Below are 27,979 nucleotides of genomic sequence, written 5' to 3' on the forward strand. Positions count from 1 at the left end.
TGTTTGACAAGGGCGCGTTGGGTGGGCCGCACGCTGCCCTGCCTCCAGCTTCGGGGCTTTGCCACAGGCCCGGCACCACCAAACCCTGGGTGCCTGGGGAGGCACCCAAACCTCTGCCCCCGCGCCTGCAATGAATACAACCATACCCATCGCTTGGTAAAATATACTTTTTATTTGTTCATACAAATAGTATGAATTATCAGAATTCCATTTTCCTAGAAACATCTTTCTCTGTGTAAAATTAATTTGTGTTGTTCATACCACAAAATATTTGATTTACATTTTTTTTCAGGCTTTTTTTTTTCTTTCCATTTTGTTCTTTTTTTTTTTTTTAAACAAATTGGCTACTCTACAGTACCATGTTACAGACAACACATCACTAATAGCTGTACTGCACTTCTGAATACAGGACTGAATGAAACTCAGCCATAAATTAATGTAACAATGTGAAGGAAAAACAAAATTGAAAAAAAAGGAACAAAAAAAAAAAAGGAACTTCTAATCACACCTCCAAACTTAACTTAGAAAAAAAAAAGGTTTTTTTTTTTTTTTTTAATGATGGCAATAGAACTGATTCCGGTATTAGCAACCAGATGTACGCCACGGGGAATTCACCTTTCTTGTCACATTGTTAGGTAAGGCCTTTATATTAGATGAAGTCTGCTACAGACTTCATTACAAAGGCCTAACGATTTGCTTAAGGTTAGACGAGTTATTATTCACCCTCTGTGTTTCTACTCTCCAACAAGATTGCTTCATGAGGGCTTTTTGCAGCAGGGCTTCATTATACAAATTAAGCCCACGCTCTGCCATACAGCTGAGGAAGGCATCAGGACATGAAAAAGCTGTTTCCAGGAGGAGAGGAAGGAGGATGCTCAATGGTCCAGCATTAAACACCAGGCACGCACACGTACCCCAGGGGGACCCGCGGGCAAGGAAGCCACCAAAGTGGTGACTGCATGGAAGGACGTGGCCAGTGCAGCCACAGCTGGGAGCTCGCCCCGGGCTGGGTGGAGAGGACGAGCGTCTTCCACACGTTGCATAGTAGGAAGACTGAGGGTTTGAGAACCCCAAGTCACTCTTTTCCACCAGGAAGCATTTACTTACCACCCCACCCAACCCCTGCAGCGCCTTCTCCTGGGCCACCCAACGCCACAGGGTTTTGTGATGTGCTCGTGTATCCATCACCTGCCCAGGGAGCGGGGCCAGGGGCCTGGCTGGGCACCAAAGACCCCAAACGTGCATAGATCCAACCACCCTGGGTTCCCAGCTGCGTTTTGCAGGACAGGGTGGTGTGCGTGCTCCCTCAACCTGCACAGCACAGCAGGTCCCATGCTCACGTTGGTGACCTCCGGCAGCAGGACCACGTCGGTCCTAAGCGTTGCTTTGGTGCTAGAAATGGCTCGGGGTACAAAGGAGAGGATTCGCCCCACTTTCTTTTTGTAGGAAGACATGTTTGGAGGCAAAGCCCAAGGAGGGAGCTGATCCAGCTCTCAGCAGGTTTACTATGAGGCTCAGCCTCATTGTGCTCAGCATCTCCTGTTCCTCGAGGGCACACCGGTGCTCAGCACCCCACTGTGAGCCCACGGACGCCTCACCAGCACTGCCGGGTGCCGGGTGGGCCGAGCCGAGCTGAGCCCGGAGCCCTGAGGTTCAACCAAAGCCCCAAAGGGCAGCGCTCTGCCTGCACACCTCTGCAGCAGCTGGGTCTGCTCTGGGCTGTATGCACCTGAGCAGGACCAGGACCAGACCCAGACCAGCTCCAAAGAACCTTTTCCCCACCAAACAGCCACAGCAAACAGCTCCAATGGGCTGGCAGGAGCAAGGAAGCTGCAGAAGTAAATGAACTACCTGGGAAATCTCAGCACGTGTGCAGGCACCGAGGCGGCACGGAGCGCGGCACCTACACACACACATTTTCACATTTGTCCTGCAGTAAAGATTTAAAATGCATAGAGGGGTTGTGGGAAAGAGCCTCCTTGCCACCAGGCAAGGAGAAGCAGGCTGAGGGGCCGGCTCTGCCCACACCACAGGCTCTGGGGCCTCTCCGCAAGGCAAAGAGCCCCACGGAGCCCGGGACACCGAGCAGGGGCTGTATGGCTTGGGGTGCCCCACGCAGGCACCCAGGCTGCAGGGAGGTGCACGACCGCCCCCCGCCCACCCCACAGAACCCAGCCGGGACGAGGGAGCAGAGACCGGGACACCGGAATAGGGAAAGCAAGTGTTTATAAAGGCCAGATACCCGTAACAAAAATAAATTTGTGCTTTCCCTCCCCTCCCGCCCTTTCTTTTTTTTTCTTTTTTTTTTTTTTTCGATTTTTTAAATACAAATATTCTTTAGGAAAAATGGAAGCACCGTCTGTTACAAACCAAACCAAAAAGAAGAGAAAATGGGAGAAAAAAAAAAGAAAGGAGAGACATATTAGAATTAAACAGGGTGGAATGTTAAACAGGTTACGGGCTACCATTCTAGCCAGTGCGGTTAGGCAGCTTAGTGAATTAATTGCTTAAGAATTAAAAATAAATTATTATAAAATAGATTTCTGTACATTTTACATACATATATATCTCTTTATATACGCAAACCGTGCTGGGCAAGTAATTACAGGGGACTTTCCCACACCAGCCTCAGTCCCAGCCGAAGTCCTGCCCCGTCATCTGGTAGAACTTCATGTTGAAAGGCCGGTAGAAGTCCCGCAGCCTCTGCACCACCTCCTGGTCGATGTCGGGGTGGGTCCTGCCTTTCGTTTTCCCCAGGCAGTGGGGTTTGCTGCTGCCCTCCGCCTTCTTCAGGCAGGGGAAGCCCTTGGTTTTGTTGAAGTAGAAGTGTTTGTCGGTGATGATCCTCTTGAGGCCCAGAAAGTCCTGGACCCGGCCCAGCTCCCCCGCGGGGTCGCTGATCAGCCTCTCCCCGCTGACGAAGAGGATCTGCCCGATGGGGAAGTAGAGGAGCCAGTTCTCCAGATGCTTGGCGTAGATGCCGATCTGGATGGCGCTCCACGAGGTGTCGATCAGGCCCGTAGTCCTGTTTTTGAAGGTCAGGCTCTCAAAGGTGGGGATATCGGGCTTCTTGGAGAGCGTCTGGGTGTAGTCCGAGATGGCTCTGGTCACGGGGTCCCGCACCACCACGATGAGCTTCGTGCCCTTGGACATGGAGGAGATGCGGGCCGGGGCCTCCTTGGTGACGAAGTAGCTGGGGGTCTTCTCCATGGTGATCTGCCCCTCCAGGGTCCTGGGCATGAGGTCCCTGCCGGCAGAACACACGCACGGGTTACAGCAGGGAACAGCATACATGGAAACACGCGTACTCAAGCACAGATACGCAAGAATTTTCCCCCCTAAAATGCCTACGTGGGTCATTCAGCTTGTACTGATAAATCCATTTTCCAATGATTTAGAGGCTGGGGAGGGATTATTATTATTAAAGGCTACTGTTAGAAATCCAGCTGAGCAATCTCCCAGGGTTAGATGAGTCAGGCCACACGTACGTGGCTGCATGTACCATGCCAGTTCCCAGCTGGTCAGGATGAGTCCACGGCAGCATTTCGCGTGGCTCAGGTCAACAGCAGAGAGCCCCCGGCCCAGAGCTCATTTTCCCCACGGTAACGAAAAGAAGGGCTTAGCAGAAGCCAGGAGCTCACCGAAGCGCATCCACTCTGCTTTCCCTTAGCATCCCAAATGTGATATTTTTCCCAATTCAGGCGAGAGGGTGCAATTTGTCCCCAGAATATGCCTAGCTCGTCACCCAGCTACGTTGGTCCCTGCACCCAGCAGAGTTTTTCCCTAAGAAGCACAAGAAGGAGCATCAAGAGCTGCTGGGGGCACCTTCAGCACATCCCAGTCCTGCACCCAGCAAGGACAACCTCTCTCCGCCGCCGCCACGCTGGCTGCAGCTAGTTGGGATACGGCATACAAGCATGGAAACCTCAGCTCCCAGGCAGGGTGCACCCTCACAAAACACCCTTGAAGCCCAAATCCTTGAGCAATTCCACCACATTGCCCTGGCTATTTCTAATTAACCACACGGGGAAAAACCGAAGATCTTGCAGAAACGGCGGAAGTGGCTCAAAGCAAAAAGAGTCATTTTTTCCTAACATTCATGGACAAGCCTAAATATTTTAGACCTTCTGCCAGTTCTTTCCCTTTATACCCAATGGGGCTCATTTGCTGTGAGACGGTTAAAAAAGGCAAGAGGGGAGTCTGTCACAAAATTAAAGCTATAAAACTTGATTAAGTTCTGAAAGCATCCACCCATCGCAGAGAAGTGGCCGGTGAGCGTGTGATCTGCCACCCTCGAAGAGCGTTTCCCTTGGCCGCGCCGCACACAGCGGCTGCTTGTTCCCCTTGGCTTTTACGCATCTACAGCAAAGATCACTGCGGGCCCTTGCGATTCAAAACACCGCTGGTATCTGTGCTGATCCCAGCGGTTGCCCTGAATAAGAAGCCAAGGGGGAAAAAATACGACCCATCTGATCTGAGGGCAAATGATAGGAAATTCCAGAACGAGTGGTTTGATTGAACCACAAAGTGTTGCGTGCCTATGGTATTCAGACAGTAGCTGTTTATGCGCCTGCTGTTTGATGTAGGTTGCACCTGGCATTCTGCTTCGTCTCCTGGCTTTATCTTTATGCAGTGTGCTTACCGGCAAGGGCCCGGTGACTACACACCCCTCCGTCCTCTGCATCACGCAGGAGGGGAGCTCTGTGCAGCCCAGACCCGCCTTGTGCACAGGACCCTGGTGGGCGATGACCCCCACGCCAGCTCCGCCTGGGTGACCAGGAGAGGTGGTGGTGGGCCCCAGGCAAAGGGGCCCCAGGGGTGGCAGCATCCCCTGGGGCCGCTGTTTCAAGGCACACAAGTGGAACATCACACGCAGACACAACTTGTGTCCGGTCCACCAGGCTCCTGGGGCATGAGAGCTTCTGGAAACCAGGAGCTGGCACATGCTGGCAAGCAGCGACCGAAATAAAACAGACAGATCCCTTGCCTTTCTGGAGAATTTGGCAAACTGGTCGCGCCTTCGCAGACAGTGCCAGTCATTAATGCTCAGAGAGCAACTCTTAAATCCAACGTGGGCTGACGTGGATTTTGACAGACTACTCCTTAAGCCGTGTCTCTTTTTATGGCCACATTAAATCTGAGTGGTACATCCTGCGTTGGCCACCGAGCGCTCCCCAGCTTGATTTAAGGGGTTGGTGTCAACCCACGAAGTCCTTCAGGGCCTGGGACCTGCCAGGAGAGGCGAGCGCTCCTCGGGACGTGCCCGGGACGGTCACGCTGCACCCTTAGCAGCAGCAGGTCCATCGTACAGGCCCCGAACATCGCGACCGACTTCCCCTCCAGGGCTGCTGCAACCCGCATTTACTAGTCTCCTGGGAGTGATGCAAGGCTTAGGTTTTTTTCTCCTTGCACAAGAGAGGCCATGGGTAGGGCTGGGCCCCAGAGCCCTGGGAAAGAGGAGGAAATTGCTGGGGGTGGAGGTGCGGAGTCAGGCGATCTGGTTGGGAAACTCTTAATTAGCGCTTCGGGAACCCAGAGGAGCCAGAAGTGGAAGTCAGGAGGGAGCAGCTCCTCGTCTAGGAGGCATCCACCAGCCCCATGGCAGTGTCCTCGCAGAGCCACCAGCGCCTGAAGCCCCACTCCTGAGCTGTACCTGAGGCCAACCAAGGTGTCTTGTTGCCGACAAGCTGAGCGCACTCGGTTCTGTCCATCTCCAGCCCTCCCAGAAGTGGTGTTTTTGGAGAGGAGCTAAATTCCTGGCACGTGCACAACATGTGAACATTCCACGGCACGTGCAGAGCTGGTGACCCACCAGGGCGAGAGAAGCCAAAGCACACTGACACTGCTACCACCTCTGGGCTAAGAGGAGCAGAGAGAGAAATGGGGCCTTCAACCCCAAAACGAAAACAGGATCCATCAAACCCGGCCCCTCCAGCACTCTCCTTCCTCCGTGCAGACCGGTGCGGGGCAGAGCCCACCGTTAAGGTCCTGGGGACTGCCTTGGACACCGCCTTGCTGGAAACGTGGCTGCCCGACAGCTGGAGAGCAGAGAGCGAAGCCAAACGCTGTGGCCCGTGGACGTGGTTTGAACCCCTGACAGCATCACAGCCAGGAAGGCCAAGTTTCACGGCACGGGCCTGTCTGCAGCGCGGAGCTTTCCCAGGGCTCCCGAAATCTCCCACAGAGGCAGCACCCGCCGTGCTGGCAGCCAGAGACAGCAGAGCCTCGGGGACAGGAGGAGCAGGTAGGTTTCCTGCTCTGAACTCACGCAGGCGGAAAAGTCACCACGAGGGGTTTGTTCCCATTCGCACCACACCTGGAGGAGGGCAAATGGGCCCGGGCAGAGCGCTGCAGCTCCGGCACAACGCGCCCGGTGCAGGCGGCGCTGGGAGCAGGAGCAGGCTCCAGCCCGGAACACGTCTGCTCCTGCGGCTGCCAGACACCAAGGGCAGTGCCAAAGGAAGGGGAAAACAGAGCCCTGACAGCTGGAGGAGCTGCAGCCACGGAGAGAGGAGCGGGATCAGCAAGATCCCAGCGCGGTGCAGGACCCCCGTGCACTCCGCCCCAGGGCAGCTCCTGAGCGCTGCGGGGCCCCTGCTTTCCATGGAGGCTTCACGGACACGTTACAGACCTGGCGGCTTCGTGGTGCAAGGCAGGGTGCCGAGACGCAGCCGCTGCCCATACGGGAGAGGAAAGGGAGGCGAGGAGGGAGTTGGGCTGTGGGAAGCGGCCACCTGAGCGCAGACGAAGCTGCGGCACCGGTCGGGACGGCGCTGGATGGAGACGAGCTGCAGCGGGTAGCAGGGTGGAAAATGAAGACGGCATGAGAAGCTTGGCACGCGGTCCCTGCTGCCTTGTTATCCTCCTGCCTTGTTATCCTCCTGCCTTCTGGCAATCTGGGATTCAAAAACCTCTGGAGCCAGCGCGTGCACCCGAATCATCCTGTTTCAGATTGACTGGGAACTGTCTGAGCCTTTTAAGCCCTTTCAGCCTTGAGAACATCCCAGAGCAGAGAGTCCCAGCGCCGAAGCCCTGCCTTTGAACCCTCTCCCTGCGTCCCCGCTCGGGAAGGGACGAGCTGCTGCTCTGTGGGCACAGGAGAGGAACGCCAGGATGCCCAGCAGCAAAGCCCTGCATCCCTGAGCACTGCACACAGCGCCTGGGGCCCCAGGGGAGGACGGAGAGGCGGTGGGATCACGGCCATGAGCTTCCCCCAGGCAGGGAACTCCGAGCTACGACCACGCTGAGAGACAGAGGCAAAGCTTTTCCCCTAATGAGTATTCCCCCCACGAAGCCTGCACCCTTCGTAGGCGCAGTGATAGGCTTAGCCTAAAGATGGATTGGCCTACTTTACCTGTTAACCACTTAGGGTAACCCAATAAAGGCTCTCCCCATTCAAACAGCCCTAATCCCCAGCCCTGTGCAGCTCTGAAGCCCACAACAGGACGGGATGCTAAAATAAACCCTGCCCGGCTCAGAGGGGCTCAGGGTGGGGGGTGAGGGGTTATTTTTTTAAGTGCAAACTTCTCTAATGTGAAAACCGGACTCTGAGCAAGATAAATTTACCGAGTGGGGTTGACAGGTGGCCCCGGGGTAATCCAATCCCGCAGCCTAATGCCCTTGGTGGCAGCTCCTGTCTGCGCAGAGGGGCTGCGGGCTAATCTGCGGCCGCCTCTCCGCCAGCAGCAGCGGGGCGTCGCGGGCGGCAGGTAGGACAGGCGGGCAGGCAGGACAGACGGACGTGCAGGACAGACCGCAGCCTCCCTGGGAGGGGAGCAGCGCTGCAGGGGGCATACTGGTGCCCAGCAGGACCAGCAGCATCACCCAACTGGGAATCCTGCCCTGGGGAGGGACAGCCGGTCCCCTACACCTGCCCGCATCGCAGTGAGCCACCTCTGCTAGCTGTCGGCATGCCTAGGACTGTTTGTGCCCCCGGGGATGTCGGTCACCTCCTGCCGCCCGAAAACATCCCCGTGGGGGCTGTGGGAGCCCCAAGCCCCGCGGTGTGGCCGCGCTGGCCCAGCCTGGGGGCAGAGGTGTCCCCCCCAGCCCCCCGCCCGTACGGAGGGCACCGTCAGGCCGCCCAGCAGGGACCTGGCGCGCCCAGGTGCTCCTGCCCCCGGCCACCAGTCCCGGAGCCAAGCGGATTATGATTTCTCCTTCCTGGGGAGGGCTTGGCGCTGGATCCGTCCTTTGTGCTACCCAGGAACCGGAGGCACCCAGCACTGTCACAGCATCACTCCGGGAGCCGCATGGATGCCGTGCTTGGCGAGGAAGCGAGCGCTGTCCCCACGTCCCGCGCTGCCCCAAACCTCCCTGGCACAGGAGCTGCCCTCCCAAAACAGTGCCCACAGCACCCCAGCGAAACAAAGCAGGGGGCAGAGGGGGGGTACAAGGCTCCCCGTGCACCGGTGGGGCTCAAGTGGGGGTGCCCCGTGCTGCAGCAAAGGCTCGCTCCGGTCTCAAAGTGCCCCCACCCCCAGACCCCCCCCCCATCCCCCTGAGCTGCCTCAGTTTCCCTCTGCAAGGACAACAAAACCTCACTCCAAAGGGAGAGGGCTAGCTGTGCGCAGGGAATTCTACACCCATGAGAAGCATCATTAAAGCTAGGGCAGATCACCAAAATCTCGGGACGCCAACAAGTTCCCTGCAGACTACGGGGCAGACCGGGCAGCGTTTGCAACAAGCCGTGTGGCAGACATAGCAAGAACAGCTTTCTGTGCAGGATTTTTAGACTTTCCCTTCCAGCTGTGCCTTAGAAGCAAGGAAAATAGAGGAAAGGTGGGGAAAAAAAGCAAATGGAACTATTTTGGACACCAGCCACGTTTACGCCGAGCTCGGCCCTGTAACCCAGGAGCGTTTGCTCGGCCGCCCAGCGGTGCGCACGCAGAGCATCCAGCTTATTTCTGGCCACGTTCTACCCAAATTCCTGACGGGTGTTTCGAGAAAAGAAAAAGTCATTTCTTCCCAGAAAACCAAAATTTGGAAACCTGACAGTTTCTGGGGAAAGTGCCCCCAAATCCTCGCAACAGGCAGTCTGAAAAACCACATGGATTAGTCCGAAAGCGTATGGCAAGGAGGTGAACAGAAATGGAAGAAGCAAGCACAAAAACTCTTCTCCCAGCCTGGAAGGAGACTTTTAGCCCCCAGGTGAGGTGAGCAGCCGAGGCAGCCCAGCACACACGGTGAGACAGTTCGGAGCAACTGAAGAACTCGGCGTGGCTTTTGTCACTTTTCTAACTTGCAGGCTGCCTGGGACGCTGAAAGCAAACAAGCCTGATGGCACCAGGTCAGAAAACCTTTACAGAAACAAATACAGAAGACGAGGCAGGACGAAGACTCCCGTGCTGATGCTCGGCAGCCCATGCACACTCTCCCATCCCATCCCTGTTCCCCAGGGCCGTTTGGGTCCCTGGCCCCACTCAGCTCAGGGTACCCCCAAAGCCACAGTCCATCTGCCTGCTGCCTTAAATCAAAGATGCATTTGAGAAAGGCTTCACTGCCGTTCCCCTTGCAATTCCCATTTTGTATCCCCCGGCTTCTCTGCCCCCTACAAATAAATAAATTTCGGCCAAGTGAGATCGATCTGAGCTGCAGACAGGCAGGAAGGGATGGGGCTGGCAGTGAGCAGCTCTGCCTTCAGCCGCCCTGCCAGGACAACACTCAGTTAGTGCCAACCTCTGTCAGAAAGCAGGAAAAACACAGCGGTGAGCGGAGCAAGGGCTGCATTAACACCGCTGGCTCCAGCCCCCTGTCAGCACCTGATAGCGAGCGAAGGTCTGGGAAGCAAAAACCCCGAGCATCACCAGCATCGGGTCCCAAGGCCACCACGCCGGACCTGTCCCGGTCCCATTCTGCCCCTCTCAGCAGTGCTCAGCACCAGCAGAACTGCTCCCGTCCCAGTCCCAGGGGGATGCAGCACGGGAGGGCCTCGAAGGCTCCGTCCCCAGCTCCCTCCGTGGGGTACCGCAGCACCCAGACACCGTCGGCCGGTATTTACCCCTGGCTTTCAGCTGGCTTTGTGGAGCTTAAACCACGCACCGCTACCTCCGCTATCACTGGAAAGCAAACCCCCTTATATTGGTTACAAGAAAGCAAAAGCCGAAAGGAGCAGGATTATCGGGAGGCTCTTTAAAGCCCAGGCTGAGCTTTGCAGAAGATAGGAACAGCGCTGAGATAAGAGCCCGGTCCTGAGCACGCAGGGACAAACGGCAGGGCTGAGCCTCCCCACGAGAGTCTGAGCCTTTATGGCTGCTTTTCCCTAAAGCTCGACCATAAAATCATCAAGTCCCAGAAATACTGCTCTAAAGCAAGGACCTGACAAGCCCGGGGAAAGAACGTAGGAGTAATAAAGCCTTTTAATGGCATCACGGAGCCTGCCACCGGCAGCGAGGCGCGCTGGCTTCGACGCTCGGCTTGCTGGTGCCAGCAGATCCGGCCGGGAAAGGAGGAGGATGATGGAGAGGAAGAAACCAAGAGAGGAGAGGCAACGGCAAACCCCTGTTGGAGGGCGGGAGCACTTGCTGGTTTATTATTTGCCACATCTGATTTTTCTCAGCCCGATTTCCCCGTCTCGGGCTGCCCTCTCCTCCCGCCGCCGCACCAAGGACCGGTACGGTAGCACGCGGCCTCTCCTCTTTTTATTAGCAGCGGTGAGAGCAACATGTGCGCCTTTGTCTCGAGCGGGGAGCCCGATGTTTGGGTTGGCAAATTATACAACAATAAAAGGGAACGGCTGCGAACCAGCCCCGGCCTTTTTGAAACGGGTGTAACTCTATCCTGCTCCCTCGAACACTTGCCACGACGCTTACACAAACCAGATGATGGGAATTAATGAACTTCGGGGGTGAGAAAGGGGGAGATAAAGGAGAAGGGAAAGGGGAAAATAATACGTGGGCATGAAAGCTGTGTTTTTCTCACCCTCCTCGCTCCCTGCCCCCAGATCTCTCAGGCCCCCGTCACCTGTTGCAGGCTCTGGGCATTAGGGGAGGAGAAGAAGCACGAGAAGGCTCCCCAGCGAGAAGCTCCCTCCATGGGCCCCGACGGGACGGAGAGCTGCTGTCCTCACGTCCCGGTGTCCACCACCGCCTGGGAACAGGCTCCAGCCACGGAGTCTGACCTCAGTTCCTCTGATGAGGATGAAAACCCCATCAAACGCTGGGGAGAGAGGGGGAACAGGGGGCACCAGCAGCTGGTCCTTCCCACTGCATGCAGAGCCCCGAGGAGGGGATGGGGCGATGCGTGCCGCACCGTACAGCTGAAGACTACAGGGGAGGGAATAACTTAGAGCAGCGCTGCATCGGCAGCCTTGTCTGCACCGGGACAGTTTGTGCCCTCACTGGAGAGCCAAAGTGCCACAAAGAGTCCTTGAGGATGACGAGGACATGCCCACCCTTGGCAATGGGCACAAAAAAAAATGTCCATCCTAACACAGCGTTGAGAGGAAGGCTCAAGGGGATGGGGACCAGCAGCCTGAAACCGTGGGAGGGACTCACGGGAGAAGGTCCCTCCTGCTGGCCAGGGTGCCCACGCGCTGCTGCTGCCCACCCTAGGTACTTGCAGGGAACAGGGGCAGCACGACAGCTCCTGGGCTGGGACAAAGCCGCTGTGACCTCTAACCCTGGCCACGGGAGGGCTCGGGCAGCCACCAAGCAGCGCTCCTGCCTCCACCAAATTCAGCTCAGGACCTTCCTGGCCCTGGAGCAGTTTGTCTGTGCTTTGGCAGCTCCCTCACCCATCACACAGGCTTGCAGGGAGCACAGCCTGCCCCGGCTCCTTGCTTGCTCTTCGTGCACCAGCACCTGGTCTCGTGCCCCAGCCCTGCATCCCGGTTACAAACGCTCCCCAAGAACTTTCCCTCCGCCTTTGCTGGAGCCAGGCAAGATATTCATCAAGTCCGGCAGTTCATTATATAGGTTCTGCTCTTTATATAAACAGCAAAGCCTCTTTCTGTCCCCCGTCGTACTTAAAAGCTCTGAACTTCCACTAAATAATGATCTTCGCTGAGGGGAAGGGGGCGGCGCTTTACATATCAAAGGGCTGCTTTGGAGGGATTTACAATAATTTAAGATGAAGTGGTAAATATTCCATTCACTTCACTTTATCTCCAGTAATAATTATAATCCTATTAGCAAAGTCCCAAGAAAGTGATTGCATTATCAACTAGCGAGCATCTATGTGCATTTCTTCCAGGGGGAAGGCCATAGGCAGGGAGAGGAGTAAAAGCAACAAAAGATGCAATTGCCAGCACCTCCCTTCCCCCAGCAGGATTTGGTCTCCATTGTCCCGACACCTCAATAGTGCTTTGCTCTGAAAATAAGAGCTTTTGAGTGCAGAAAGGGGGTGGGGCTGAAATGAGCATCTTACTCCTCCCGGTCAAGCCCGGTCCCTTTCAGGGCCACCAGGTCCCCCCGCTGCCGCCCCGGGCACAAAGAGCTCCGGTTCCTCTTCCTGGCGGGCACGGCGCCCCCATTAAAAGCTAATTGCTGTTTCTGGGTGAGTTCTTCAGAATATTGCACAGCAGCACCGGACTTCGCTGCCCACTGCTCGAGTCATGTGAGATTAGAGTAATCTGTCTCCATTTCAAAAAAAAAAAAAAAAGAAAAAGAAAACCACTGTTTTTGTTTAAAAGAAGAGCAGGGAGGGGGCAGTTCTGTGAAACGTGTGATTTAAGGGGGAAAAACAACCCCAAACCCAGCAGGAAACACGACTGAGCTAACTGGCAAACTGGGACAGGAGGCTTTATTCCAGCAGACCGCAGGCCAGCTGCCCCCAGCCAAGTATTTTACTCCTGCGTGATGTTCCCTCTAGGCACACCCCGCCGAAAGGTTTCAACGCAATTTATCCCGGCACAAGTGCTCCAGCTGCACCCGTGCAGCCTCCTTCCCCCTCCTCGGGCACCACGAGGCCTCCCTGCCTCCACCAGCAGCTCCTTCGCCCAGCGCGCTGGGGGCTCAGGTCCGGGGGGCTCAGGTTCCCTTCATGGTGTCCAGGAGTTCAGTGCAAAGCAGCAGTAACACTTCCTTCTATAAATTAGGCAAAAAGGGAGGAAAAGGAGGCAGGGTTTTAGGCACCTGCAGAGACTCAGCGCTCACAACACGCTCCCTGGGTGAACACTTCTCCCAGCTGCCCCTGCCCGACTCCTGGCTCTCACACAGTGCCAACCAGAAGGACCAGCCACTTCCCTTCCCTCAGAGATTCACAGCCCTGAGCTGCGTTGTGTTTACTGAGCTTCTGCGATACAAAGGTTCGGTGGATCCACTTCTGTATTCGCAGCAACACAACGATGCTCTCGGAGCACCTCGCAGGGACCGCTGGTTTAACGCAGCCTGGTACCGCGACGCTGCTTCGGGAGCGCGACTGTTCGGGAAGCGGAGATCCCCCCCTCCGCGGGACGCTGCGACCAGCGCCTGCTGAGCTGCGGGAACCAAACGTCCCCGTCCAAAATAAGGCTGGCCCAGAGAAGCAAGCAGCAGCTCCCCAGCAGGTAACCCCAGCACTTCTGCTCCCCTCCGTGGGGCCTGCAGTGGAAGTGGCGGCTCGCGGGAGACGCCCTGCGCGCCCCCAGGAGATGCGGGGTGACAGAGGCCGTGGGTTTGATGGCCAGCATCTCCTCGCGGCAGCAGCCCCTCAGACATCCATGCAGCTGCCTGGGCTGCCCTCCGAGCTCAGCCACCACCGGTGTCATGGAGGGGAGCAGCAGCCAGAGCTGCTGGTGTCCAGCCCTCAGCAGCGTGGGCACCTGCCCAGCACGGAGCCCATAGTCCCAGGCTGCCCCCCTGTACGGCCCCAGGCTGCTCCCCCACTCACTCATTTCCTCTCCTCATTCACAGTAACAGCCCTGATCCTCTCCAAGACGTTGAAGCCCCACAGGCGCTGCTCCTCACTTGTCCTTCAGGCACCTCTCCTTGTTCCTGGAGAAGCACATCCCTGCAGCAAAGGGATCAGCCTCTATAGGGTTAAGGCCCATGCACACGAGGATTTGGGGGATCACAGTTTGGCTTTCAGCCGGTGCCCCTGGAGCCCCAGGTCTTTCAAGAATTCGATGCCCAACACAAGCAGCACGGTGACTACCACGAGAGCCCAATGTCCCTCCATGGCTGGCAGAGCAGAGCATCCTCCTGGCCACCCCAAAGGGATGTGCTTGGGGCCAGACCCCAAGCCTTGTCCCCAGCACGGGGCCTCCTGTCCCCTGCTAGGATACCCGGAGGAATTTCCTATCCCCACCACATCCCTATAACCCCATAAGCCCATGGCAGGTTATCGACCAGCCTCATCCCTAAAGGCCTTCTCCAGGAACCCTTCATGCTGGTGGTGGGGAGCCCAGAGAGCACAGCACGTCTCGTTTTGGACCCGAGAGGCACGGCTTGTGTATTTAATGCTGGAGAAAAGGGTCACGTCATGTAACCCCCCGGCATTGTAGGGCCCCTACACACCGTGGCAGCATTTCTGCAGGCACGCTGCAACAGGGAGCGCTTCCCCAGAACAGAAAAGCTTGGTTCAAGAGAGGCAACACCTGCGTGGGTCCATCTTGGGGCGGCAGTCTGTAGGGTTTACATGGAGATGGATTTTTATGCTTGTAAATCCACTTTCTAAATACAAGCGCCTGCTGAACGAGAACACAGCAGCGAGCACTGCAGCAGCCTCCAACAACCAAAGGCAGCTGGATGTGGGTGGCTGTTCCCACACAGCTTTAGGACATCGTGGCTGCGGGCTCAGCAACATCTCATGAGGTTCCAGCCAGGACAGGAGCACGAGGAGACAACTCACAGCAGGCTGACAGCCAACTGGGACACGCAAAGCTCAAGCACTGCATCCCAGGGATGAGCTATGGCACAGGGGACGCCCATGCTTCTGCACCCCTTCCCCTTCCCACACCTCCCCTCTCCCTGGAACAGCCAGGGCACCACGTTTCACCTGCTCTGATTTCACTGCAGAGAGGAAAAAACTAAAGCCCACAAACCGCAGAGCCACCCCCTAACTAAACGCTGCACAAGTCAACAGCCACCGAACAAAACCAACGCAGCGAGATACGGGCAGGACCCGCGCTCCCCTCTCGCCACGTTCATAAATCACAGCCCCGCTGAGAGGTCTTTTGTGTTTCTCCCCCAAGACCTAAATTAATGTCCTAATCTGCGTGCCTGCACAGGCAGGTAACAAGTCACACCGATAATGCCGCCTTTTGTTCAGCGCCCGTGCGAGCGGCCTCCCATTTGCACAGGGAGGGCTCTCCTTGCCTCCTCGACACACACGGCCCCGTCGAAGCCCAGCCCTCCTGCGATTAGGAGCGAAGCCCCTGATAAAGCCCCTCGCTGCCCGAGGGAGGCACCCTCAGTGATCCGTCTGCCCGTGGTGTGGGACACGCTGGAGGGGGTGGGAAAAGAGCCCTGAAAGGGACGGGTGCTGGTGGCAGCTGTGTGAGCTCTGCTCCTCTTCCTCACCTTGGGGACAGCCGAGCAGAGAGGGGAGCGGAGAAACTGCTCTGTTCATCCAGCAGAGCTCTCCTCCAGGCACGGGGAGTCCTCAGAGCATCCTCCGTGGAGCGGCTCGGCCCCTGTGCAGCCTGCAGGAATGGAGCTCTCGGGGTGGCAAGGCCAGGGCAGGCTTCAGAGCAGCCTGGAGACAGATATGCATCTACCTAAAGGGCTGCAGATCTTAAAAAAGCCGCACGTCATCTCCAGGAATCCACCTTCTGCGCCTAATGGGATACTGTGGGCAAAAGGTAAGCGACCGGCACTGCCTGAACAGCAGAGGCCTTGGAAATGACAGTTCGCAAAGCAGCCAGCTTTCCATTTGCACCATCAACCCCTTCAAAAAGTTATTTTTTTCTGTCCTTCTTGATACGAGCCACGTATGGATGTGTGCTCGTAACATGGTCCGAGCGATGCCGGGAAGCTGCTGCCAGCCCCCAGCTGTGTGCCTCCGCCTGGCTCTTCAGCAGCACCCAAACCACCTGCGGCTGGCACTGGGGATCCCCCGCGACTGCTTCAAAGGTAACAGGACAAAGGTAACGGGACTGCTTCAAGGTAATGGGACCCCCTCTGACCGTCAGAGGACAAGTTAACGTCCCGCTGGTACTGCAGCGATGAACAAACTCAGGAGGAGCAGCTGCATGGGGCGGCGCCAACCAAGCAAGCACACCCCACACTCACAGGGCCCAGCTCTCCTGCTCCCTGCTGTACAGCAAAAACTCACATTTCTAACACGCTTTGACGTCCTCACGTAGAAGGCTCAGACCTGCTGCTAAACCAAGCATTTCTACCTTGTGGCAGATGGGGACAGGGCGGCGCAGGCCCCACGGCTCCAGCTGGCCGCTCGTTGCCCTCACCAGCCCGTCGAGTCCTTCAGGAACCCTAAATTGGTTTAGGCTTACTCACACCGAGCCACCCGAGTCACTTCCCAAGGTCTCCTGCCTCCATCCCAGCCCGAGCAGATGTTCCTTGCTAAAGAAGGTGACACATGCACCGGGCACACGGCGGGCGGCATCAACATGACCACAACTGGCGGCCATCTGGCCACGGGCCTGGTCCGCGCGGCCCACCTCGGGGCGAGCTGTATTTGCCACCCACTGGAACAACAGGCCTGGATCACACCGGTGATCCTCTCAGCACTGATCCCTAAATGCATCTGAACACAAATGGGATTGCCGCCTCACCTCATTCGTTAATGGATTTGCCATTACAGCCATTAAGGTGTAGCCGGGGCCTGCGAAATGAAGATCTGTTGTAAACAGGCCAGGTTGTGAGGGACAACGCGTGTCCGGAGTGGGATCCTCCTCCCACAGCGCCTCCAGTCAGGCCAGTAGGGCCCTCCTCAGTGCCTCCCCGCAGCAAACACCGGAGACAGAAAATGAAATTAAATTCCAGGCTGAAAGAGGAACGTGCCCACAGAGGCAACGGAGGCGGCGGTGCCGCCGTGCCACGAGGTGGGTCCCAGCGGCGCTGTGGAGCCCAGGGCAGAGCAGAAGGAAACACAAACAGCCCTGGGAAGGAGCGAGATTCCCAGTGGAGGAGGGAGACAGGCTCCAATTAGGGGAACAAGAAGGAGCAGGTCTGGGTGCAGCCGCCCCTCCTGCCCCAGTCATTACGTGGGATCGAAATTGGTCACCAGCAGGCAGCCAAACGCAGTCAAGGGCTCTTTAAAGAGCAGACTCAGCTGGTGGAGATGCTCTGCTGCAAGTACAGCAGATGCAAAGCACTACTTCTAATTAAAAAGGTATTCTCATAATTAGAGACTGCGCGTTGCCATACCGATAATTTGATCTAGTCCAACACACTCGCTCGGGCTGTGTTTGGGAGGGTTCTCCCTGCTGAGAGCTTGGGTCCTTGCCTTGTAACCCTGCCCGCTTCGCACCCTGCCGGCTCCGAGGGCAGGTCCGAGGCTACGGTGGTGAGCAGAAAGGACCTCGTGGAGCAAAATCACCGTGCCAGAACCCAACATCTGCCTCCAGTGTTCCCACCGGTAGCAGGTCCGCCCCAACAGCAAGGTCTTGGAGAAATGCATGCACAAACCAACCCCGGCCCTTGCTGTTACGAGCCCATCTCCTTCTGAAGCCGGCTGCAGGGCTGAATTATCCCCTGGTCCGCCAGCCCCTCGGCACAAAGAGCCCAGTGGGCTGGTATGCTGAGGCCTTGGAGCACAACCCAAGTGAAATGACTTTTCCCTGAACACCGAGGAGTCTGAATGAGCGCCATTGTCATTCAGATGAAACCGAGTGTCAGATTAACAAATCAATGGGCATAAGAGATATAAAATGGGTTACCATTGAAGCCTTTCAAATACCCAAACATATGGATGAACCAAATGTGAATTGTAATTGACTCACCCGCACCTTTGATCTCTACACCCTTGGGTTCCCAAAGAGACAGCCGGGCCCCCTCCGACCAGGACTGAAGTAATTCGGGACTCCATTGTGAGCCCTCACAAAGCCCCTACTCTCTGCCTCCAGCTCCTGGAGGTAGACACATCCCGGTGCCTGCAAACTGAGACAAGTCACTCCTGTCCCAGAGAGCCACGGATCTGGGGAAGGGCAACCTCAGCACCCACATGCAACCTCTTGCATGGAGCCCATCACCCCAGGCACCTCTTCCCACCGGCCCCCAGCCCCGGTGGCGGCCATCAGCACACGGGTCCACGTGGTCATGCACCAGTAGGTGCCGTGGTGCAGCAGCAGAAGGGAAGCAAGGCGTGCAGCGATGCTGCTGCCCCACTCCTGGAGCCGCCTGTGGGGTCTGTTGGGGTTTTCCAAAGATTCCCCTATACGAAGCCAAGGATCAGACTTGGTAGATGTGTGTGGCGTACTCATGCTCTTCAAAACCCAGCCTGATCTGCACGTGCTGAAAGCTGCTCTGCTCTTCTCCGACAGTCTCAGCACCTGACAGCACAGACCGCCTCTGCCTGATGAAGAGATACAGCTTGTAGTTTTCCTGGGATGTTTCTGCAGCTCCATCAAAAGTAACCTGCAGTATGAACTAAGCCTTACCCCTAAATGTTTACTTTTGGGGTTTGCAATGAGTTTTGACCCATTTTGGATAGATGCAAGGGTTTAAAAATAAAAAGAGCATCGGTTTTGATACTGTCCAAATCTCAGCTCTGCAGGAATCACCCCGCAAGCATTTGTTTGGCTCCAATTTCATGCCTCGTTACAAACTTTAGGTTGCTGTAGCTTTTCCAGGAAACCCAGCCTGGCTTACTCATCCACCTCCATGCTCCAAACCCCACGGAAACCAGCTTTCCACAGAGCGCTTCTCCCACCACCACAGGGGCAAATAAAAAATTACACAGCTGGGTTATTGCTATGCTGAGCCTCACAGCAACAGGAGTCCTGCGATGCCTGTTGCTGAAGGTGAATCCCAGCATCCTTCCCAGTACCGTGCATGGATGGGGAAGGCAGAGATACCACACGTTCCTTCCTCCAGCACCACCAGAAGACTGGGATCGATGGGGGAACTGGGCGAGGCGGGGAGCCCAGGAGCAGGCAGGCTTTGCTCTGCCCCCATGGTTTTTCGGCTCAGCCCCAGCCCTGCAGCTGCTCACCACAACTGGTGACCCGTGCTGGGACGGCCGAGCGTGACAACTGCAGGGCTCGCCGCGGAGAAACCGAGTGAGGAAACGGCCGCCGGGAGGAAGGCGGGCGAGAGGAAACTCCCGCGCTCCAAATCTGCTTTAGGACCGCGTGAGCTTGCTGTTTATATATAGCTTAATTAATTATTACACTGCATTTAGCAGCCTGACCTTGAAACCGTCTCTGGGGGGGGCCACGGTGCAGCGAGGGCGGGTGGCCGAGGCGTCGGGGTGCGCCGAGACACCGGGACGGGACGCTCCTCCCCGCGCCGAGCTGGCCGGGCAGCGCCGCGCCAGCCTGTAATTAAGAGGCTTCGGAGCAGACGGCAGCTCCCGGCCCCTCTCGGCTCGCAGCAAACCCAGCGTGAAACACTAACCTGCTATTCCACTTCTGCTTTGGCACGGCCCGTATCTTCTCCCAAGGCTTCGCTCGCTGCTCAGCACCCCCTGCTAGCTACTCCCTCCGCTTTACAAAACACCAGGCAGACAGCCCAGGGCTTGTTAGATACCAGACCTGCTAAGGAGGGAATTAAAAAAACAGGAACTACTACAAGCTTTGCGTTAAGTTGCAGCAAGCTCATGAGCAGCCCTGGTGAAGACGGCAGGAGGTGGGCTTTGCTGATCCCTCGTGCCCATCCACCTTGAGCAGGGACGATGCTCCGGCTGCTTGGCTTTTGCACGGCTCAGCTCACAGTGATCCCACCCAGAGTCACGGCGATGCCGGGGCAAATGCTCAGGGATGTTCAGGTGCCCATCCCTGGGCTGCTCTGGGGACCTGCCCCCAGCTCAGCCCACGTGCAGAGGATGGGGACAGTGGTGAGGCTCCAATTTGTGGGCACTCGGGGGTCAGAGCCCAGAGGCACTGCGTCGAGCATCCTTTGCACGGGGACGCGGGGCAGGGGGAGCTGCTGGGGCCCCTGCAGGTCCCCCAGCCTCACAAACGAGCCAGCTCGGGACACCGCTGGCACTGACGGGCTGCGACACACCTGCTGTTTACTCCAACACCTCCCGCGCTCCTTCCAAGCCTAATACATCTTTAAAATATAAGCTGCGTGCGTGCCAGAGCTGCAGGCCGTGCCAGTTTTTAAACAAATATTTAATAGCCCGATGAAGAGGCAAGGAACTCGATGAACGCAGCGCCGGGGTTTTGTCCTCCCCCTAGTGACGGGAAGGTCTCGGCACCGACCGCGGCAGCGCCGGGCTCAGCCCCCTGCACATCACCAGGACGAACCCAAAAATCCTGCTGCGATCCCAACCTCAGCGCCGTGCCAACACGCTCAGCTTTTCCTGCCTTCAGTCGTCCTCCCACCACCTCTCAGCACTTTTCCAATGACTTCCTCCGCCTCCACCGGCACGTCGCCGGCTGTCCCGTTTTCCGACAAATTTGGATTCGGTGCCTCGGAGGGGCCAGAACGCAGAGCTGCTTTCCGGGGGCTTTAGCAAAGTTAATCACTGGGATGGATTTTGCCCAAGAGGACGCGCGTGCTGCTGGAAAAGTGTTTTCTGAATTCGCCATCACATGGATGCACGCCGGGGGCCTGATCCTGTTTGGACAGCATCGAACACAGGGAAATTTCAAAACTCAGTTCCTGCAGAGCAGCTGCTCCTGCCCAGGCCACCAGCACGGGGCTGAGGTCCCATCCCCTCCCTAGGGCCAGATCCAGGGAGGAGAAGCGCACTTTGCACCAGGATCAGCGTTCCCACTCCAGCTGCGCTCGGTGCCGCAGGACCACTGCTGCAGCAGCGCAGGATTTGGCCTCACATTTACATTCAGCGAGGGATGTATAAAATATATACGTCTTCCTATAATGCTGTGCACAGGCACATAAAATAAAATCCTGTGCCCAACCCTCGCTCTCTGCTCACACCGGCAGGAACGGGCCTGCCAGCCCCCAGGAGGGGCTCCTGTGCACCAAGCTGGGCACTGCCGTGGGTTTTCAGAAGCCCCCCGCAGCACCCCCCGAGCTGGCTGGCTGGGTTACAGCCCCAACCTCGTGAATTTTAGCAGCAAGAGATCTACAGGGTGGCCCTGAGCTGCCCTTACGAGTGGGCGTCATTGCCCCAAGCTGTACAAAGTCACCTGGAGAACAGGGGTGACCGGCAGCCACGAAATCATTTTGGGGTCTGATGCTCCACTGCCGTGATGCCCTTCAGGGCAGCGCTCAGTGTCCCTCAGCGGGGACATTCCCATCTCCATCCCTTTTCCGCAGGAGAGGGAAAAACCAAACAGATTCTGAACAAGACTGGTTCCAGGGCACTTCTGAGGAGGTTAAAGGAGACGTGAAGGATTTAGCAGAACACAACACTATTTTTCTTTAAATCAAGTTCTCCCCTCCCCTGCTGCCCACCAGGTGACAGGGCACCACCATGCTTGCATACCGCAACAGCAGAAATACAAAGTGAAATATTCAGTTACTTGAAGTCAGCGTGAGGTCTTCTTGCCAGCACTTTCACATCTATTTTCCTCCAACTCTCCCACCAGCAGCACCAAAATCCCCAGCCACCCAAACCTCCGAGCCTCTCCACACAACTCCTGAAGGAGCCCACGTGCTGCCAGGGCCAGGGCAGAAGATTTGGGACGCCAGCCATCGAGGAGACCGGCTCACGGCTCCCCTCACCTCGAGGTCCCTCGCCGCCTCCCAGCACGAGCGCAGCGCACACAACACCGCAGCACCCCGTATTCTCCCCCTTGGTCCTCAGAGCTGTTACAGAGAGCAGAAGCCACCCCGGAGAACGTTTGAAGCCAACGTGGCACCAGCGGAGGTTGTGTCCCTCCTGTAACCTTTAGGACCGAGCTAAAATCCACGGCACACCACATCCCGCAGGCAGGAGGAGCTCAGAGGGACCCTTTGCTGCCCCACGGCAGCACACCCAACGACAACCAGCATCACCCCCGGCCTCACGCCAACCCCACCGATGCAATTCCCCACCGGAGCCCTCCTCCCCTTCACGTTAGCCCAGACGAGGGCCACATTGACTCAGTCGCCTCCCGGCCGCCGCTGGTGACAGCCGCCGGGCTGCGCTCCTCTCCGACGCGCTCGGCGTTGCTCACGAGCTAATTAAGAAACTCCCCACCAGCTGCTGAAAGACCTGAAATTGCACCGGCGTGGGCAAGCCCGGCACACTCATCGGCAGCAAGCCCCAACCCGGCGCAGCACTTAGTCACTCCCCGCCGAGGAAGAGGCGTCCCCTCCGGTCACTGCCCACGTGGTGACAACAGGTAGCGCTGATAGCCCCTGACCCCCTAATTACACCGCTGCAATAACGAGCCCCGCTGTTTGTTGTTGGAGCCCATGTGTGAAGCGTCCCCGCAGCGCCCCGGCCCATTCATTATCCCCGTGACCCATTGATCACCCACGGTCACACCGGCAGAAGAGGTGAACGCCGGCGCTGAAAGATCACTTAATTAGGCTTCTTGCCACTCGGGATGGATTAATAGCACCGAATCCGGGCTCGGGCAGACAGAGCAGTTTAGCAAGCGAGGCCTGACGGTGAGACAAGTTCAGGACCTGGGCAGGTCTGAAACGCAGCTCGGAAGGACGGCAGTTTAGGTCAAGTTTTTAGAGCCACCACATCTGGGGCTTGCTGGATGCTTTAAAAAGTAAAGCCTTCACTGGAAGCGCCCGGAGGTATCCAAAGCACAGCACATTACAGAGATCTGCTCAATTTAACAAGAAAAAAAATAATTTAAAAATCCCAAAGCCGGAGCCCAGCCCGTGGGTTTTTCTTCCCACCATTCTCATGCCAAGAAGGAGCAGAGCGCTCCCCGGCACGGCGCTGCGCTAACGCGATTAGCCAAGCAGATCCACCAGCCAAATAAGTCGCCCCCAACGCATGGCCAACGTTGAAAAGTTCAGCAGCTCAACAGGTGAGGCCGTGAAACCCGATCGCGGCAGACAATGTCGTCCCCCCCAGCGTCGTGCTGGGAAGAACTTGTCACGTGCGTCATATCGGGCAACATGCTTGAAACGGAGCGGCGCGCTGAAACCCCAGCAACACGAATAATCTTCGCCATCTGTTTGAACAACTCAACCCTCCTCAGATCTGGAGGAATGAGCCCATGCAAACACAAGGGCCTTGCTGACTGATTATAGCAGCCCAGCCCTTCTTTTTGGGGCCGTTTGCTTCCGAACTTGGCCCGGCGACCAAAGGCGGTGGTGGTGGGAGAGGCCGAGGGTGCACAGCCGGCTCTGCTCCTGGGCGCGGGTCAAGGGGGACCACGAAAAGTCAGCACGGCACAAGGCACGGTCAATAGTTTGCTTTTTCTATGATATATTTTTACATCAAGTAGATAAAATCTCAGCGGGACCGCTGCTTGGCAAAGCCACCCTGGAGAGCACAACTGTGCCTTGGGACGCGCTGGTTCCAACCCCAGGCAGCTCCTGGGAGCGCGCTGGAGGAACAGGTCCTCAATCAGCCACGGGGGCTTTTACACGGAGCTCCCCTGGGAGAAGCGGGCCCGTTCCCGAGCTTCCTGGGGCCAAGGAGCCGCGGGACGCCCCGTGGAAATAACGCGGGGAGCTTGCAGACACCGGGCTGTGGTGGGGCAGGAGGCACGCAGGGTGGTGTGCTCGTGGTGGCAAGCGAGACACGAGTGTTCAACTTGCTGCCACCGTGAATTCGGGATTTACAGACAACGGCCAAACACGGGTAAAATTCTGCCTCTCTCAAGATTTACCCTTGGTGCAGCAGAGCTTTCACCCCTCCTAGCCATCAGCTGCCTTATCCTTCCTCCGCTCCCAGCAGCGCGCTGCTCAGCCCCACCTCGGGGAAAAAAGGAGGCTCCTGGGGGGAAAAGAAAAAAAACAACACAAATACAAAAACAAAACCCCCCAAAAAACAACAAATAAGGACGTTTTCCCCTACTTCAACAATTGCCACGAAGCAGCGCTTTGCACTTTAAGGTCCCCTCTGCTTATTTAGGTGGCTGGGGAGCGTAAGAAACGCACGCCTGAAGCTGCTCACTGCTCACAGCCGGACCTGGTCCTGCTGACCCTACCCAGCCACGCGTTTCGGCACAGAGAGGGAAGGAAAAAAAAGGAAAAAAAAAAAAAAAAAGAGAAAGCAGTCTGTGCCCTGCAGCCGGCGGAGCCGGGGCCAGCGCCGCGACTGACCCAGAGCCGGCGTGCCCGGGGGTCCTGGCGGAGGGCGCAGACTCGTCGATAAATCAGCGAGGGGGAGCGGGGCTGGGAACGCTCAGCCGCGGCAGGACTGGGTGCCACAGCCCACCGGGCCCGAAGTGAGAAATAAAGGAAAAAAAAAAAAAACAAAACCCTAAACACGTAACCCTAATGACACCATGGTTTTTTTTTGTTTTTTTTTTTCCCCTCACATTAATTACAGGACAAAAGGCTTTCATGTCCCGACTGTATTAAAAACGCATCACCACTGCGCGAAACGGGAGGAAATTAAAAGAAAAGCCGAAGGACTTACTTCCCAGGCTGGGGAGAAGCAAATCCCCCCCCCAGCCCCTCCAGCAGCTTCCTCGGGGCTGTCGGGGGCCGCTCGTCCGCGCAGACGGGCACACAGGCGGCTGAGCTGCCGCAGCCTCGCTGCTGCGCAGGGAAACTTCGTTAGCGCCCCAAATCCCCGGTGCTACTTACAATCAGTTTGCAGCAGGGGCTGGATCCCTTTCTCCTCTGTCATGGTAAATATTTTCACTCCAAGCAGTTAACATGCTGCATTCATTACCGGGGGGGGCAACCCCGCAACGTGCGGACCGAGGTCGTTTTCATTGGATTCCCAGCTAACTCGCTATCGAAAATCTATTTAATTTTTCCTTCTTCTCCCTCTGCTTTTTAGGAACAGCGGTCAGCACCCCTCGATGCTGTTTTGCCTTCCACACAAACAGGGAAAAACAAATTCTACTTTAAACTCCTCCACTTAGCAGCAAACGGAGCAAGAAAAAAAGTTTTCAGTCCCTCCTTCAGAAGTTACTTACTGTACGTGAAAGCTTTAGCACGGCGCAGTACTTACATCGCTATGGGTAGTCACAAACACCCCCGAACACCAGCTTTCATCAAGCCCAACAAGCAAATTTGAGATGATTCTGCCTCTCATAAATCTGCAGAAACTTCCCTTTGGGATACTTCGTTGCATGGCAGCAACAACTTTTTAGAGAGGCAAAAAAAAAAAAAAAAACAACCCAAGAAAGCCTCCTAGCAGATCTGACCAGATTTAGCCAGAAGCCCATGGAATAAAACCTCCTTTCCACGAGGCGTGGGTCAAAACTTGCATCTTCGTCTTTTCAAAGCCAGGCAATGGGGTTAAACTGCAACAACCGGGCACTCACGCTGCCCCAGGTCCAAAGTTCAGCCGAGCCAATTTGTGCAAAAGCATCTGAAAAACGGGGACGAGGCTCGCCCAGCTCGGTGCACGGCTACTGGCACAGCGGATATTTTACAGCATTTTTTTATCGGATTTTATTGGGCCATTAACAAGCAAACACAAACGCTTCTCCGTTTTGACATTAAGATAATAAATAAAAGCCTCGCTGGGGCTCGTGGAAATCGGCGTGCTCTCGAGGAGCGCTGAGAAGCCGATTCACTGGAGTCAGGAGGAGTTTGGGGCTAGGCAGCACCCGATTTCTAACGCTGAAATTCAGAGAAACAAACTCCTGCGTGTAACTCCTAGCCAAGCTAGAAATAACGCAAGCACTCGTCCGTTGATTTGGGCAAATTCCTCCCCCCGTGTGTCGGGCACTGAGGCGTTTATTCAGCCTCCCTCGCTCCCCGATCCCGGTGCCGCAGGCAGGCGGACGGCGCTGCCGGGTGGGCACCGGGGGCTCGGACCTGAAGAGCGGGCAGGTTCTGGGGAGAGCAGCCCCCCGCAGAGCCTCTGCTCAGCCCTGGGGCTGGGGAACCAGGGCCCGTGCTGCTCCAGTCGGGGAAGCTCAGCCCGAGAAGCGGTTTAAGAAGTTAAGGGCAACTTCGGTGGCAGCTTCTCCGAACGTAAGCGCGAGGGGTGTCCTCCGAACCGGGACTGGCGGCCGCTGCGCCTGGGGTAACAGATCGATGCGACCATAAGCATTATTCCCTCCTTCTCCCCTTCCACCTCCTTCTTGTAAAAGATTAATCAACCATTTTACGGTCTAATTTAGGTGCCTAATTAAAAACAGAGTTCAACACCTACAACACCATTTCGCTAATAAATCCTGACAGCTCCTCGGCTCTGCAACATACAAGCCCTCCTTTCAAAACCCCAAAGAAACATTTTTGCGGGGAAATATATATTTTTTTTTCACCAAAACGCACCAAGATTTCCCCTCAGCTGCTCCGGGACGACCCGCCGCACCCTCCACCCAAATCCTACAGTTCCCTAAAACGAAAGCGCTCCCAGAAAAGCCTCCTGCCCGGCCAGACCCCAACCTCGACCACGAGCCGAGGGCTGGCACCGTGCGACACCCGCCGCAAAACCTCGCAGGGTGGCAGCTCCCCTCCCCGCTACCGGGGCTCTGCGCCGCTCGGCTGCCTCCCGGGCACAAGGCTGGGGTCGCTGCCCCCTGCGCACAGCCGGCAGAGGCCGAATCAAAGCCGAATTAAAGCCGAATTAAAGCCGAATTAAAGCCCGGAGGCACCCAGGGGATACGGGACGGTGCTGCCGTCGGGGCTGCGCTTCCCCCCCGCACCCTGCGGGCTCCCGCACGGGGGCATCTGCGGGAAGCGGTGCCGCGATTTTTGAGCTTTCTTTTTAGCGCTTTTTCCGCTTTTAATAACGCTTTTAATAACGCTTTTAACGCCTCGCACGCCGCCGGCCGCCCCCCCGGCCCCTTCTCCCGTCCCCTCTATGAACTGCCCCCCCCCGAGGGTCCCGCCCCGGCCGCGCTCCGAGGGTGCGGGAAGCCGAGGAGCCGGCAAATAAATAACGAAAATCATAAAAAATAAAGCCCCGGGAGCTCAGCGAGATGAGCGGCGGGGAAGGAGAAAAGAATAGCGTTTGTGTATTATTTTAACACTACATGCGCGCTGCCGAGCGCGAGCTCCGCACCGCTGCGGCGGCCGCCGAGGGTAACGGGGAGAGCGGGGCCTGGCGCGGGGCCGAGAGCGGGCTTTGGGTCTTTTTTTTCGGATTTGGGGGTTTTTCTTCTTGGGGGGGGGGGGGGAGGGTGCCTGCGGCGGAACATCGCTGTGGGGAGGGAATAAAAGGGCAGAGGAGGGGGCGCCCCGTCCGCCCCCCCCCCCCCCCGCGCCGTGCCGTACCTGTACCAGGCGAGGCCCCGCTCGTAGTTGCGGTCGAAGAAATGGGGCTCGGCGCCGACGGCGCGCACGTCGGGGTGCACCCGCAGGAACTCCAGCAGCGCCCGCGTCCCCCCCTTCTTCACGCCGATGATGACGGCCTGCGGCAGCCGCTTGCTGCCGGTGCCGTCGGCGAGGCTGGAGATGGGGCGGGCGGCCTCGGGCAGCCCCGGGGGGGGCGGGGGGGGCGGGCCGCCCCCCGACGGACCCCGCGGAGCCGGGGAGCCCCCGGGGGCCGCCAGCCCGGCGCAGGAGCCGCCGCACGAGTAGAAGAGGCAGAGCCAGAGGCCGAGCATGGCGCCCAGCAGCAGCAGCCGCCGCCGCAGCACCGAGGGCACCGCGCCGGGCACGTCGAGGCGCCGCTTCAGGGGCTGCCCCATGTGCCCGCGGCCGCGCACGGCTGCATGGCTGGGGCGGCTCGGCTCCGCTCGGGGCCGCCCGGCTCGGCTCCGCTCGGCTCGGCCCGGCCCGGCCTCAGCGCGGCCCCGCGGCCGCCGCCCGCCCCCTCGGCGCCCCCCGCCCGGCCCCGGCCCCGGCCCCGCTCTCGGCGGCGCCGCCGCGGGCAGCGCGGAGCCAAGGCGGAGGGGCGGGGGGGGGGGTAGGGGAGGCGGGTGACGGGCGGCGGGCGCGGCCAATCGGCGCCGAGCTCCGCCGCTTCTCCGGCCCGGCCGCCGGGAGGGAGC

General features: G+C 57.5%; 1 protein-coding gene across 1 annotated transcript; it reads right to left on the bottom strand.

The window, feature by feature from the left end:
• Nucleotides 1–204: 204 nt before the first annotated feature.
• Nucleotides 205–27,824, bottom strand: LOC310883858 (heparan sulfate glucosamine 3-O-sulfotransferase 3B1-like). Its single transcript, XM_083804840.1, has 2 exons — nucleotides 27,261–27,824; nucleotides 205–3,247 (listed from the first exon to the last, which is right to left on the bottom strand). Exons 1-2 carry the CDS (start codon nucleotides 27,674–27,676, stop codon nucleotides 2,629–2,631), a joined length of 1,035 nt encoding a protein of 344 aa, XP_083660966.1. The 5' UTR covers nucleotides 27,677–27,824; the 3' UTR covers nucleotides 205–2,628.
• Between the last annotated feature and the right edge of the window lie 155 nt (nucleotides 27,825–27,979).

Source organism: Anser anser (assembly GCF_964211835.1).
Source record: "Anser anser genome assembly, chromosome: 19".
NCBI classification, from domain to species: domain Eukaryota; kingdom Metazoa; phylum Chordata; class Aves; order Anseriformes; family Anatidae; genus Anser; species Anser anser.

Coding starts and splice junctions, on each gene's coding strand:
- LOC310883858 (XM_083804840.1), bottom strand. CDS start 27,676: ATGGGGCAGCCCCTGAAGCGGCGCCTCGACGTGCCCGGCGCGGTGCCC. Junction 3,248..27,260: donor CGGGGCCTCGCCTGGTACAG/GTACGGCACGGC, acceptor TTCTGCCGGCAG/GGACCTCATGCCCAGGACCC.